This window comes from Cnephaeus nilssonii (genome assembly GCF_951640355.1).
Source record: "Cnephaeus nilssonii genome assembly, chromosome: 12".
Lineage (NCBI taxonomy): Eukaryota > Metazoa > Chordata > Mammalia > Chiroptera > Vespertilionidae > Cnephaeus > Cnephaeus nilssonii.
Genome location: NC_137083.1, coordinates 15,050,220 through 15,064,868, shown reverse-complemented (window position 1 = coordinate 15,064,868; position 14,649 = coordinate 15,050,220). Strand labels below are relative to the sequence as shown.

The following is a 14,649-nucleotide window of genomic DNA, read 5'->3' as shown; positions in this document are numbered from 1 at the left end:
AAGTGATTATAATGTATGAGCTCTTTGGGAGATAAAAAATGTGGCTCATACAGTCTTACCTAACCCAAAATAAAATTTACTAATTTGAGGAAGTATCTTGTTTTAAAGAGTTACTACCATAATTCCATGATTAATTATAATTAGTATACATGTGTTTATTAATTATACAATTGAAGAAGAAAAATTACTCAAGTAAAGAATTAGAAGACAGTGGAAATTATTTTCTTTTCTTCATATCCATCTACTCACTCTCTTTCCTTAGGTCTATATGTCATCTTTTTCCTTCCTTTTGTTTACAAGTATATGTTAAGGATTTTTGCATGTGTAGACTCTTAGTTTTATAAAATGAAAATACACACAGATCTACAGTATATATTTAATGTAGCTAGAATTTTTGGAACTCAGAGATTGTAATGGAAGAAATGTGTGCTTGATACATGATTTACATAAATGGCATTACATAAATGATTTTTGAAAGTTTGCATAAATGAGTGGATGGTTTTCTGCTCAGTAAGGGGATCTAGTTCAGTATTAAGAATTGGAACAGATTTGATTGACACAAGCAAGCCTCAGGAACTTGGCAAAAATCCTAGGCCATTCATGGAGAATTGACTAGTGTAGGACCATATCAGGCAGGTAATTCTTTTGCCTATTGTATAGAAATTGCCTCCCAAAAATTGTCTTTCAATTTTGTACTAATAAGGCATTTTAGCCTTCATGATAATCTCAAGTATTTGAAACTGAAATGTTTCTTGACAGCTGTAAAGGTCAGACGTATGTTTCAGATTTTAAGCTGTCAAGATTTACCCTCTTTGCCCTGACCAGTTTAGCTCAGTGGATAGAGCATTGGCCTTCGGACTCAGGGGTCCCAGGTTCGATTCTGGTCAAGGGCATGTACCTTGGTTGCTGGCACATACCCAGTGGGGAGTGTGCAGGAGGCAGCTGATCGATGTTTCTCTCATCGATGTTTCTAACTCTCTATCCCTCACCCTTTCTCTCTTGTAAAAAATCAATAAAATATATTTAATAATTAAAAAAAAGGTTTACCCTCTTTGATGGTATGTGTTCTCAATGTTTTATTTAAATTTTATTACATAATATAAATATTATTGGATTAAATGATTATTTTTGTAACAAGCTGAGTAAGATTTATCTTTGAAGTTATCAAATTACAAGAAATGCATGAAAATATATTTAAAATAGAGCAATTAAATGCAGATAGTTTAATCTTCAGTATTTCTTACATATTTCAAATATAATTGGGTTATTATGTGGAAATGATGTTTTTATTCATCCTTTAATAGAGACAGAATCTTTTAAGTTAAATCTAGAATGACAGTAAAACTGTTAGTTGCTTATATTTGATAATGCTATAGTATAAAATTTAAAAATGATGTCTCTGCAGAAACTTATTTCAGAAGTGAAAGTTCAGGTGGAAAACCAGGTAAAAGGCATCTATTTAAACATTACCGCAATCTGTCCAGATGGGACCAGAAGGCCAGGCACAGAAGGATGCAGAAATGTAACGAGCAATGACGAAGTATGTGGGTGCGCGTTTTTCCTATTTCAAGTAAACTAAGCTGTTTGGTATGCTTCCTCACAGAAAATCAAAACATCCTGGAAACCTTTACTTACCTCTGACCCCAAGGATCTTATTTAAACTTCAAAGTAACTTTTATTGTCTCTTTGCAAAGTTCCTACTTGTTTTAACTTCATTGACTGTTCTCTCAAACTCTCAAGTTAAATATAAGTATATATTATATTAAATACTTATTCAATGATAATATCTTTAAATCTAGGTGTCCCAGCCATTAAATATTAGGAAATCACATCTCCTCAAATAAGTAGTGTCTGCATTTATGATGATATTAATTTTTTTGGTTTTAAATCTGAAAATTCTCAGAGCAAATGTGAAACTGAAGGTGAATAAGCCACAGAAAAGAATGGGAGTTATGGAGCAGTTGATAAAGACTAAGAATTCCAAAATCTTTCACTTTGTGATTGTACCAATCTATAATAATAAAGGGTAATATGCTAATTAGACTGGATGTCTTCCGGACATCATTCTGGATGTCCTTCCTGACGAAGCCGGGGCCAGAGGGAAGCCAGCCTGGGTCCCGGGTGCCTGCGGGCGGCCCGAGGAAAGCCAACCCAGGTCCCAGGTGCTGGAGGGAAGCCGGTGCCGGCAGCCAGGGAAAGGAAGGCCTACAATGGCACGAATTTTCATGCATCGGGCCTCTGGTACTCATAATGATCTAGGAGGAGGTAGGGAAATTTGTTAGAACAATAAAAAAGAAGTGTCATCATTTAATTAAAAAAGGATGAAATGTGGAAGAGAGGGGCTTATATTAAGGTAGCATCAGGAAACAGGACAAGAGGAGATAGAGATTCTCCAGTGACCACAACAACAGAGAGTAAACACACCAAAACATGCTTTTAAAGGGAATTATTCTTGGATGAAGTGATTTCCAGTGAGTCCTTTACCTCTTGAGGCATTAGTTGCCTCATATTTAAATGAATAGCTTGTACTAGGAGATTTATAATTCCCTTTGCTTCCATTTCTAATGCTGTATAATGTTATTAATTATTTTAATGCCATTATATAGAGAAAAAGAATAAGAGTTATTCAAAGAGATAGAAAGTCCTAAGATCCTAAGATTGAATAAAAGAGAATCTTCCTTTCTTTTTAGTGTGAATATATGTATTCCTCTTGGTAAATTTAGAATCTGAAGGTAGTATAGTTGTTCCAACAAGTTGTATATTTGAAATTAGTTATTGCTAGTTTCGAGTTCTGTAGGTTCCCCCATAGTCATTCCTTGGATTTTCATTAAAAAATTATATGCCAATTTATAAAATACATATTTGATTTTCATTAAATATAGAGAAAACTTTATGCTAACAAAAGATAGCACTGTTACTTTCTGAGAAAGGGTTATCTTCTTAGAAGTAGTTCTTTCTTTCAAAATCGGTTTTGGCAAAATGTTTTTCCTTATTTCTTACATTTTTCTTTTCTTTTTTTTTTTTTTTTTTGTGTGTCTGCATACCTTCATTCCCCTCACTTTCAATAAGCAATATAAACAGTTTGACTCTTAGAAAGAATAATATGACTTCTTAATTATATAAACCCTACATTTTGCTCTACTATTAATACCGGCAATGACTATATTATTGTATATATCTATTAATCCTTAACATTCTTAAAGACAACAAATTTATCAAATACATTTCTAAAGCATATATATATATATATGTGTATATATATATATATATATATATATATATATATATATATATACATATATATATATATGCCTAAATTTAGGTATTTCATAGTATCCTATCTAATAAAAGAGTAATATGCAAATTGACCGTACCTCTGCTACACCCACAAACCACGTCCACCAGCCAATCAGGAGCAAGTATGCAAATTAACCCAATCAAGATGGCTGCGGCCACGGAGAGTGCAGGAGGCTTGAGTTGCCCCCAGCTATGGAAGAAGCCAAACTTTCCACCCGCTCTGGCCTGCCTTGGCCTCCGCACAAGGCTACAAAGTTTCAATTACAGAAGATAAATAAATCCCAACAAAAATGACTGTGGCCACGAAGCTGGAGAAAGCAGAAGGCTTGAGTTGCCCCCAGTGATGGAGGAAGCCAAGCTTTCCTCCTGCCCTGGCCTGCCTTGGCCTCCGCTCAAGGCTACAAAGTTTCAATTATAGAAGATAAATAAATCCCAGATCCCAGGGCCTCTGCTTGGGTCGCCAGGGGGCATGGCCGGCCTGCAAACCACCACAGGCCCCTCACCCAAGCTGCCCCATGCCCCAAGGGAACCCCCACCCTGATCCAGGACACCCTTCAGGGCAAACCATCCAGCCCCCACCCATGCACCAGGCCTCTATCCTATCTAATCCTATCTAATAAAAGAATAATATGCAAACTGAACATCACTCCAACTCACAAGATGGCTGCCCCCATGTGGACAGACACAAGATGGCCACCACAAGATGGCCAACAGGGGAGGGCAGTTGAGAGGGACCAGGTCTGCAAGGGAGGGCAGTTGGGGGCAATCAAGCCTGCAGGGGAGGGCAGTTAGGGGTGACCAGGCCTGCAGAGGAGGGAAGTTGGGGGCAACTGGGCCTGCAGGGAAGGGCAGTTGGGGGGGACCCAGGCCTGCAGGGGAGAGCAGTTGGGGGGGACCAGGCCTGCAGGGGAGGGCAGTTAGGGGTGACCAGGCCTTCAGGGGAGGGCAGTTAGGGGTGACCAGGCCCGCAGGGGAGGGCAGTTAGGGGCAAACAGGCTAGAAAGGGAGCAGTTAGGCATCAATCAGGCTGTCAGGGGAATGGTTAGGGGGTGATCAGGCTGGCAGGCAAAAGCGGTTAGGGGCAATCAGGAAGGAAGGCAGGCGAGCAGTTGGGAGCCAGCAGTCCTGGATTGTGAGAGAGATGTTCGATTGCCTGTTTAGGCCCAATCCTACCTGAATTTCATGTACTGGGCCTCTAGTCATGTATATTTGTGCTAGGCTTTTTATTTGGGATATATAGAAATATCTATCTATATATAGATTGATAGATAGATAAGTAGATAGATAGATACCCATCTACCTATATTTATATCTTTATATATATATCTATTTTTCTCCATTCCAAACAAAAAGTCTAGTACAAATTATTTTTAAATTATAACAGATTTCAGTCTAACATGGAAAAAACCATATAATCTTATTTGTCAAAGTACCTTAAGATCATAATGTGGGTTAACAAATATAAATAGACACATAAATCCAACTGTGTGCAAAAAATAAAAATAGAGAAAGGAAAAATTTGGCAAGAGAAAGAAATTCTGTAGTTTCAGAAGGGAACCAATATCTCCCAGCCCAGATTCTTCTTTCTAGACTAACCGCTCCACTAAGACAAATGTATGACCTTGCATTGAGATCTAAAGATTTGAGAGTAAGAGTCCTGGATATTTTTTCCTTGGCTAAATCAGAGAAAGTAGCAGTCAATGCATCCTTTAACTCTCTAGTTCAGTGGTTCTCAACCTTTCTAATGCCGCGACCCTTTAATACAGTTTCTCATGTTGTGGTGACCCACAACCATAAAATTATTTTTGTTGCTACTTCATAACTATAATTTTGCTACTGTTAATGAATCGTAATGTAAATATCTGTGTTTTCTGATGGTCTTAGGCGACCCTGCTAGCGGTTCTCAACCTGTGGGTCGTGACCCACAGGTTGAGAACCGCTGCTGTAGAGCCTAAGACCATCAGAAAACACTGATATTTACATTACAATTCGTAACACTAGCAAAATTACAGTTATGAAGTAGCAACAAAAATAATTTTATGGTTGGGGGTCACCACAACATGAGGAACTGTATTAAAGGGTCGCGGCATTAGAAAGGTTGAGAACCACTGCTCTAGTTCATTAATTAGGAAACAAGTAAAATTAAAGAGGGATGTTACATCTATGTATGAAAGAGTGAATGTGCAATTTATAAATATTAATTTCTGTAAGATGGAATATTGATTCAAAATATCATTAACAGATATCATATTGGTAATAAAAATAATCAAGACATGTATTTTTCTCCTCCCCTGCCCCAAATTTAGGTTCTTTTCAATGTAACAGTTATAATGAAAAAATGTGATGTCACAGGAGGAAAAAGCTATGCAATAATCAAACCTATTGGTTTCAATGAAACCACTAAAATTCATATACACAGAAACTGCAGCTGTCAGTGTGATGAAATCAGAGGACCTAAAAGAAAGTGTGTAGATGAAACTTTACTAGACTCCAAGTGTTTCCAGTGTGATGAGAATAAATGTCATTTTGATGACGATCAAGTCCCTTCTGAGAGTTGCAAGTCACACAAGGATCAACCTTTTTGCAGTGGTCGAGGAGTTTGTATTTGTGGGAAATGTTTGTGTCATAAAACTAAGCTTGGAAAAGTATATGGAAAATACTGTGAAAAGGATGATTTCTCTTGTCCATATCACCAAGGAAATCTGTGTGCTGGTGAGTATAAATATATAAATATACATGCAGTTTTCACTAGTCACTATTAAATTAGCATATATGTTAAAGTATCTTTAAATCACAGCTTTATAATTACTAACCCCAAATCTGAATTTAATTTTTAAAGTTTCAGAGTCCGTGAAATTAAGGCATGGCAACAAATTTATATCACATGATTCTGATATTTATATTTTAAATAATTGTATGCAGTAAGTAGTTAAAAATAAAAAACAATAATGACTTATTATTCTCAAGTATGACTTGTCCTTGTGAAGATATATGCCAGAAAGGAAATTACAGATGATGTCTGACAGGCTTGCTATAATCAGGGTATTCTTCTAGAAGGATCTGATTCATTCTCATAAGTGGTCACTCCCTCCAGCTTGCTCAGAGGATAGTGAGCTTTAAAAATACACTTTTTATTCATTGGAAAATGCTTAATGCATTATTATAGGTGATATTAGAAAGTTGCAGTTATTTAAAACTCTCCAGTTTATTTTTGTAACAATACCAGACACAAAATTGTCAAAAGACAGCATTCTTCAAGAAAATAGTGGTTTCATTAGCAATCTAAAAGATTAGTCCCAGAGGCCCACACAGACCAAATTTTACAACAGAAACCTAAGCACTTTCTGGCTAATTCAGTTTACTGCCATCTGGAGGTTAGAGTCCGGAAAATCTGCAGCATTTAAAAATTAATACAAATCATTTGTTTTTCAATGAATTAATTTTTCTGTGACAATGTACTAAATCCACTTATTGTTAAAACGCCTTTTTAGTATTTGCATTTTGGTAAACAAATAGTAATTAAATTATTGATAAATATTTCATTGTCATAAGCATATGGAAAGTAAAAAAACTATACAAAATAAATTTTTTGTGTGTAAGCTAAAATTTTGCCCTATATCACATAAATATGCGATGGCATATTGCCTTTTTGTTCTATTATATACACAAAATATTTTATATTTTAAACATGTATTCAGCTCAACCTGCTATCATAGGTAAAATGGATTATAGATGACTTTAGAACAAAGCAGTAATTATCTGCTAATTTTTTAGAGCTAATCCTGTTTGGGAGAGGGAAGAGAAAGAATCTGAGATCCTTTCCCACAGCTGTGGATATATCAAAAAAGTTTGAAATGCACTGAAAATCCCAGCCTCTGTTTATAATAAAAATAGTGTCCCGGTGCACGAATTCGTGTACATTGAAAGGAAATTAATTAGAAGAAATATTTTAATATGGCTATTCGCCCTTTCTCTATAATAGAAGTGTCAACCAAATTCATGATCGACAATGACAGATCAAACCACACGCGTGCTATCAGCGCCAGCGAGAGCTTTATATGTATCGCACATGTACGAGTCAACTTAGCCTTTTATATATGTAAAATAAACTTGTTTAATTAGACCTGCTTTCTGATGTAGCTAAACTTTTTCCAGCCCAGTGAAGCACCCCAACTTCTCTTTCAGGTAATTGTCAGCAACAGAGCAATAAGTATCAACACGGAGCAGATTATTATTGTAGATTACACAGGGAGAACAAAGGGTAAAATATTTAACTGCAGTATTGTTTGACTATATTCTGCACAGTGAGAAAACCTGAAGTCATTTTCAAGGTCCACTGGTTCTTATTTCTTTTCAGTCAGATCGCGTTTCTAAGCTTTCTAAATCTCCATTTTCCGGCTAATGAAAAGAAAATAGGATTCTACCAAGTCTCCTATCTACCTACTCCAGGACTTCTGTGAGGATCAAATGAGATGAGGCATCGGAAAATGCTTCATATACATTTGGTTAAAGTGTGAAATGTTTCCACCTGGCTATAAAGACTGGTCTGAAGAAACTGCAAGGAGGCTAGTCGTCGCCAGGGAGAGGAAGTCAGGCATTGCTAAGTGATGTCATTACCTGGATGGACATTTAGCATATTAGCCTTTTATATATATAGACTAGAGGCCCGGTGCACGAAATTCGTGCACTGGGGTGGGGGAGTCCCTTAGTCCAGCCTGCCCCCTCTCACAGTCTAGGAGCTCTCAGGGGATGTCCTACTGATGGCTTAGGCCCGCTCCCTCTTCAATGGGAGTGGGCCTAAGCCGCAGTCTGGCCTCCTTCTGCGGGAGGTGACCGGTCTGATCAGGGGAAGGTGCCACCCCCACCACCCCGCTGCTGCTGCCACTGCCAGCTGCCGCAGCCACCAAGGTATTTTCATCAACACGGACTCCAGTCCCTTCAGCATGAAAAAATGACAACTTTCTTTAGGCGTTTTCAAGATGTGTCTTTCATAGGATATGACCTTCCTTTTTTTTTTTTTATCCTCACCTGAGGATATGTTTCCATTGATTTTTAGAGAGCGGGGAAGAGAGAGGGAAAGACAGAGAGAAACATCAATGTGAGAGGGACACTTTGATTCGTTGCCTCCTGCATGAGCCCTGACCTGGGCCCCGGCCAGGGAGGAGCCTGCAACCTAGGTACATGCCCTTGATCAGAAATGAACCCGGACCCTGCGGTCAGCAGGCCGAGGCTCTATCCACTGAGCCAAACCGGCTAGGGCAGGATATGACATTTCTTAGCCCCTCCAGCAGCGGACCTTATTTTTTCCCTCCAGGAGTGTGGTGGAAAACCCCTAGATAAGCTTCTTGGATTCTTCTTATCCAAGTTACCGAGAACACTGTGAGTGACAGTGTACAGGGAGCTTAGCCAATGAGCGGTCAGAAAGGTGTTTCCTCTGCAGCTCATGCGCAGACGCCCCCCTGGTGTGTGCCCGCTGGGGTGGGGGCGTGCTCTGCGCCGTGGCCACTCAGAGCATGCCCCCAGCCCTGGTGTTGTGTCTGCTGGGGTGGGGGCGTGCTCCGAGCTGTGGCCAGCCCTGGTGTTGTGTCCGCTGGGGTGGGGGCATGCTCCGAGCTGCACCGCAGCCACTCGGAGCACGCCCCCATCCCTGGTGTTGTTTCTCCGCTCCAGCCCGCCCCCAGCCCCAGCCTCCCCACGGCCACTGGGGCTAGGGGTGGCACACAGTCCCCTCCTGCCCATCTGCGCACGCAGCTCCTCCTGAGCCAGTCATGATGCAGCCTCCTCCTGAGCCGGTAGTGACGCCTTAAGGTGGCCCGGCTAATTTGCATATTACCTCTTTATATATAGATATAGATATCAAAAATTAATGTACCGGCGCTCTTCTATATGACTATGATACTACTGACACACAGGCAGCTGAGAATCTGCTTTGAATTATTTGTATATAAATTGTAAGTGCAAACTGTAGACTGACAAGCATTTTCTTCACTAGTCTCCCTTGAGAATAAAAACACATGTTCACAGGTCGGTTGCCTAGGATTAGTGGTGCAGCCTGCTTACAGGGAACAGGGTCTGGCAGGCGTTTGTTTGGCCTGAACCTCATTAGTTTTACGCTTAGCAAATTGAGCCAATCCAAAAGTACACCCTATGTAACAGTTACCTTGTGAGGTGTTCTGCAATAGAGGGAGGGAGGCAGAGAGGGAGGGAGGTAGGGAGGGAGAGATGGAGGCAGAGAGAGAGAAGGAGGGAGGAGCCTGTGGCTAAATTAGCCCAAGAAACACTACATAATCCTGTAAAATGTACCCCCTCTTGAAGACTTCTAGTTCACATCAGCATATTAAATCTTGGATACTTCTGCAGTCTAAAATGCATTAACTACATATAACTAGTGTTTTTCCTCAACTTATTTGTTGGCATAAATGCCCCAACCCCAACAAACATACACATCTACCACCTTGCTTTCTCTTCATACCCCGTAATAATAGTGCACAGCATACTTTTGATGTTCCCTGCCAACTGATGTCCTGAAGACGTGAAACGATTAGTTTGGCTTCTCTAGAAATCTTATCTTTAAACTTGCAGAACTGAAGCACTAGAAGGTTTGCCTCAGGAACCTTCAAAGTGATCCCAGGCCCTTGGCAATAAGGAGAGACAAAGAGAATAAATTATGGAAGCTATTAATCAAATACCCCTGTTTTCAAATCAGGCAGTTAACATTATTTCAGTCTTCGTGGCTTAGTTATGTTTGTGTTTTTAATTTAAAACTGAATATACAGTGACTTTCAAGTAGTTGGGCAGACTTCACGATTGTCAGCACAATACAACAGCATCAGGAGATTACACTAGAACAGCTTTGGAAATAGACACTACATCCTGGCATTGTTTATGTCAGACAAGTAGAAAATGATGTTGTTTGCACTCACCTCACTGTCAGTGTGTTTCCATGGAAATGGGAGGGGAATTCACATTTGGAAATGCTTCACAAAGTCGGCGGCCCCAATAACTTAGATCCTCTGGTGTCTGTTGCAGGGCACGGAGAATGTGAAGCAGGCAGATGCCAGTGCTTCAGCGGCTGGGAAGGAGATCGGTGCCAGTGCCCATCAACATCAGCCCAACACTGCGTCAATCCAAAGGGCCAAGTGTGCAGTGGAAGAGGCACGTGTGTATGTGGCAGGTGCGAGTGCACTGACCCCAGGAGCATCGGCCGCTTCTGTGAACACTGCCCCACGTGTCACACAGGCTGCAATGAAAACTGGTATGTGTTCTCTGACTCCAAACATGCATAAAGCAGTACTCCATTACAGCTATGCTTGTCCTTAGTTCTGCCTTTCATAACCCTAGAAGTGCTGCATCTTCTCCTCCGAATTAATTATCATCATGCTAAAAGAGAACTGAGTGGGGGATTTGGGAATTTTAAGACGTAGATTCCAATTTTTGGCCACTAGATAGCTGTGGAGTATCAGAATTTAACAAGGCATTCACTGCCTTCAATTTTGAGAATAAGGTTTGCTTTCTTTTTTAACCTTTTGCACTCGGATGTCGAATGTGACTCGACATGGTTAGCATCAGTAGCAGGAATCGAGAAAAAAGCAAGCGAGTGCAAAGGGTTAATAATAATATTCAGTATCATAACAGTTCATTGGTTCCCCCACCAGTTTTTTAGATATATAATTGGCATATAATCTTATGCAAGTTTAAGGTTTATAATGTGATGATTTAGGGGTTGCTTGCTTCCCAGCTTACTATTAATTAGCTGTTTGATATAGGGCAAGTTGTTGAAATTCTCTGTGAATTTTCTGAGGATATTCTCTATCAATATTCCTGATACCAGAAGTGAGGAAAATAATACCTTGCTATAGTTCTGTGAAAGAATTAAATTAGATAATTCATATTTAAAAAAACTTTGTATTTATACACAGTAATCATAGAAAAAATGTTAGATAGTATCACTGAATGATGGTGGTTATGAAGCACTAAAGAAACAAATGATGGATAAATGAAAGGTGATATGTTAAATGAAGACAGCATTATTGTTTTGTGCCAATAATTAATTTCCCAATAACAGTTTGAGCCCTGCTCAAACAAAGCCACTACTCTAAACATTACTGTACATTCCAATTTGTTTTATTCAAATTTTTATAGCCTTCACTTTCTTGGATTAATAGCACAAGTAAAATTTTTAAAGAATGCATAGCAAATTATGTCTCTCTCTGGAAATGCATTTCCTAAACATAATGATGGAATTAATTCTAATGAACTAAACAAAAATTTGAACTGTGTATTTATTGCTAAACTTTCCTATTAGTGTCTTAATATTCATCTTCTAAAACATCTTTGCTAGTTTGTGTGTGTGTGTGTGTGTGTGTGTGTGTTAAGAGTATTCATTTCCTATAGATTTTCTTCTCAAGATGGAAAAGTCATTTTATAAATATTTTTCAATTACAGTTTACATTTAATATTGTTTTATAATGGTTTCAGGTCTACAACATAGTGGTTAGACAATTATATACTTTACAAAATGTCCCCCCCTGATATTTCCAGCACCCACCTGGCACCATAGAGATATTATAATATTATTAACTATAACCCTAGGCTGTATTTTATATCCCCATAACTATTTTGTCATGACCAATTTGTACTTCTTAACCCCTTCATTTTTTTCACCTAATCCCGCAACTCCTCTCCCCTCTGGCAACTATCAGTCTGTTCTCTGTTTCCATGGGTCTGCTTCTATTTTGTTTGTTCATTTGCTTTGTTCTTTAGATCCCACATATAAGTTAAATCATATGGTATTTGTCTTTCTCTGATCAATTTATTTCACTTAGCATAATACCCTCTAGGTCAGAAATCCGTTGTATTTTCATACCAATAATGAAATGTCAGAAAGGGAAACTAAAAAAAACAGCCCCATTTACAATTGCATAAAAAAAAATAAAATAAAATACCTAGGGATAAATTTAACCAAGAAGATAAAAGACCTGTATTCAGAAAATTGTAAGACACTCCAGAAAGAAACTGAAGAAGATACAAATAAATGGAAGCATATACCCTGCTCATGGATAGGAAGAATTAACATCATTAAAATGTCCATATTACCCAAAGCAATCTACAGATTCAATGTGATTACTATCAAAATACCAAAGTTCCTTTTTCACAGAACAAGAACCAATAATCTAAAAGTTTATATGAAACTACAAAAGATCCCAAGTTGCCACAGCAATCTTGAGAAAGAAGAACAAGTTTGGAGGTATCATGCTACCTGATATCAAACTATACTACAAGGCTATAGTAATCAAAACAGCATGGTATTAACATAAAAACAGCACATAGAACAATGGAACAGAATAAAGAGCCCAAAAATAAACCCACACTTATATGGTCAATTAATATATGACAAAGGAGGCAAGATCATAAAATGAGGTAAATACAGTCTACTCAATAAATAGTGCTGGGAAAATTGGACAGATACATGCAAAAAATGAAGCTAGGCCACCTTCTCACACCATATACAAGAATAAGCACAAAATGGATTAAAGACTTAAATGTAGGATTCAAAACCCTAAAAATCCTAGAAGAAAAAATAGGCAGAAGAATCATTATTTTGATTTTATATGTTATTAAACTATTTTAAGTGGTTAGAAAGTAACTTTGCCATGGTATTAAATTCAGCCAAAATTACAAATAAGTGTCAGAGCTTTCTTTCCCAGTTTTACAAGGCTGCTATCCTAAAGCAGTATTCTATTCTAATTTATTTCTTGTAGAAAATACTACAGGCTACAACCTTTTAAAGATTATATGTTTTCATTTCTGTTTCCCCTTACAGGAATTGTGTGCAATGCCTTCACCCCCACAATCTGTCTCAAGCTATACTTAATCGGTGTAAATCCTCATGTGCTTTCATGGAACAGCATTATGTGGACCAAACATCAGGTAAGCCAAAGCTTAGTAATCAAAGCACTGAGAAAGTATCGAATCATGTTCTCCAAAAGGGCCCATAATCAGCCATCCTAAAGAATGGACTAGCTGCTTCAGTGTTTTCAATATCTCAGAGATGGTACTCAATAAAATTAGCTGAGTGCGTCTGTCACGGTTGGCTGAAGTGTTAGATCCCCCTTCTCAACTACCCAGGTAAGTTCCCATGCTGTGCACCTCCATGGAAGTACACCAAACATATTTTCTAGAGAGGCCTCAGTGAACCAAGGAGTTTCCTATGTGGAGTTCATTTCACCCTTAGAGACAATATCTATGGAGCCATAATTATTTTTCAGAAACCAAACTTGCTTCCAGTTATAACCTTCCTCGTGTCAAACCAACATTTTCATGTTTTGGGGGAAGCCAAAAAATTCTAAGTAGCAAGATATGCTTTTGTAAAGTGCATTAAGTTCAAAAGGGCTATTCCTTCCTAATACTTTTCATTATATAAATAAAAGTTAGTGTGAATGATTATAAAGGTGACACAATGGAAAGGGTATGGAACTTTTAGTCTGAAGACCTTGGCTTAAGCCATGTCCCTTGACATAGTAGTTAAGAAATATCAGTCTCTTACAATACTTCCCTGTGCCTCAATTTTTTCATTTGTAAAATGGAGATGGTAATACCAATCTCGGAGTAGTGTAAGATTAAATGAGCCAGTGAACATGAAATAATTATGTAAATTAAACGATGACACATAATGAAATTATGACTTCACTGAAAACATTCTTAACTGCTACTATAATCTCTCTTACAGTAAGAATAATCCTAGCTCTTACAGAGAGAGCACAAAATAATAAACTCTCTCGAGTTTTGCTTCCTTCTTCCCTCCCATCCATACTGATGTTAGCCCATACTGAATTTGGCTTTGAAAAGAGCCCATGTGCTGCCAGCTGGGGCTGTAGCAATCACTCCCGAAAGCTAAGTGCCTTTTCTAATAAATGGAGCCCTTACTGTCAACATGTCATTTGTTATGTTAAGTAAACAGACCTACCGTGACCTAAGTGTGGTTACAAAAAGTATTCCATTAAAGCTCCTTAGAAAAAGCCCTTACTTGACCTAAACCAAGATGATAGTCATGGCCATGGCTTAATGTTTGCTGATCCAAAATGACATTTAAAAAATGCACGCAGATTTGGGCCCCGAAAATGTCATCTATCCTAACCCTTTATAAACATTTGTAAAATGTATGGGTAGCTAGGGGAATCCCCTCCCCTTCACAACTCTTGTGCAAGGAGAGAGAAAGGGCATGTGTTAGCCACCTCTATTATCTATTCATTCAATCACACTTAAAGAGTGTTTGGTCTTTCTGGCTAAGCTTCTACTAGGCGAGAAGCCAGTAAGTGGGATCAATCCACATGCCCCCTATAAGGATATTAG

General features: G+C 38.5%; 1 protein-coding gene across 2 annotated transcripts in view; it reads left to right on the top strand.

Moving 5' to 3' along the window:
* ITGB8 (integrin subunit beta 8) overlaps window positions 1-14,649 on the top strand; it is an 85,420-nt gene that overhangs the window by 62,010 nt on the left and 8,761 nt on the right. For both annotated transcript variants that reach the window (XM_079785891.1, XM_079785892.1), the window contains exons 9-12: window positions 1,406-1,540; window positions 5,604-6,009; window positions 10,327-10,552; window positions 13,121-13,227. In XM_079785891.1, coding sequence (XP_079642017.1) covers window positions 1,406-1,540; window positions 5,604-6,009; window positions 10,327-10,552; window positions 13,121-13,227 — 874 coding nt within the window. The remainder of the gene's footprint in view (window positions 1-1,405; window positions 1,541-5,603; window positions 6,010-10,326; window positions 10,553-13,120; window positions 13,228-14,649) is intronic.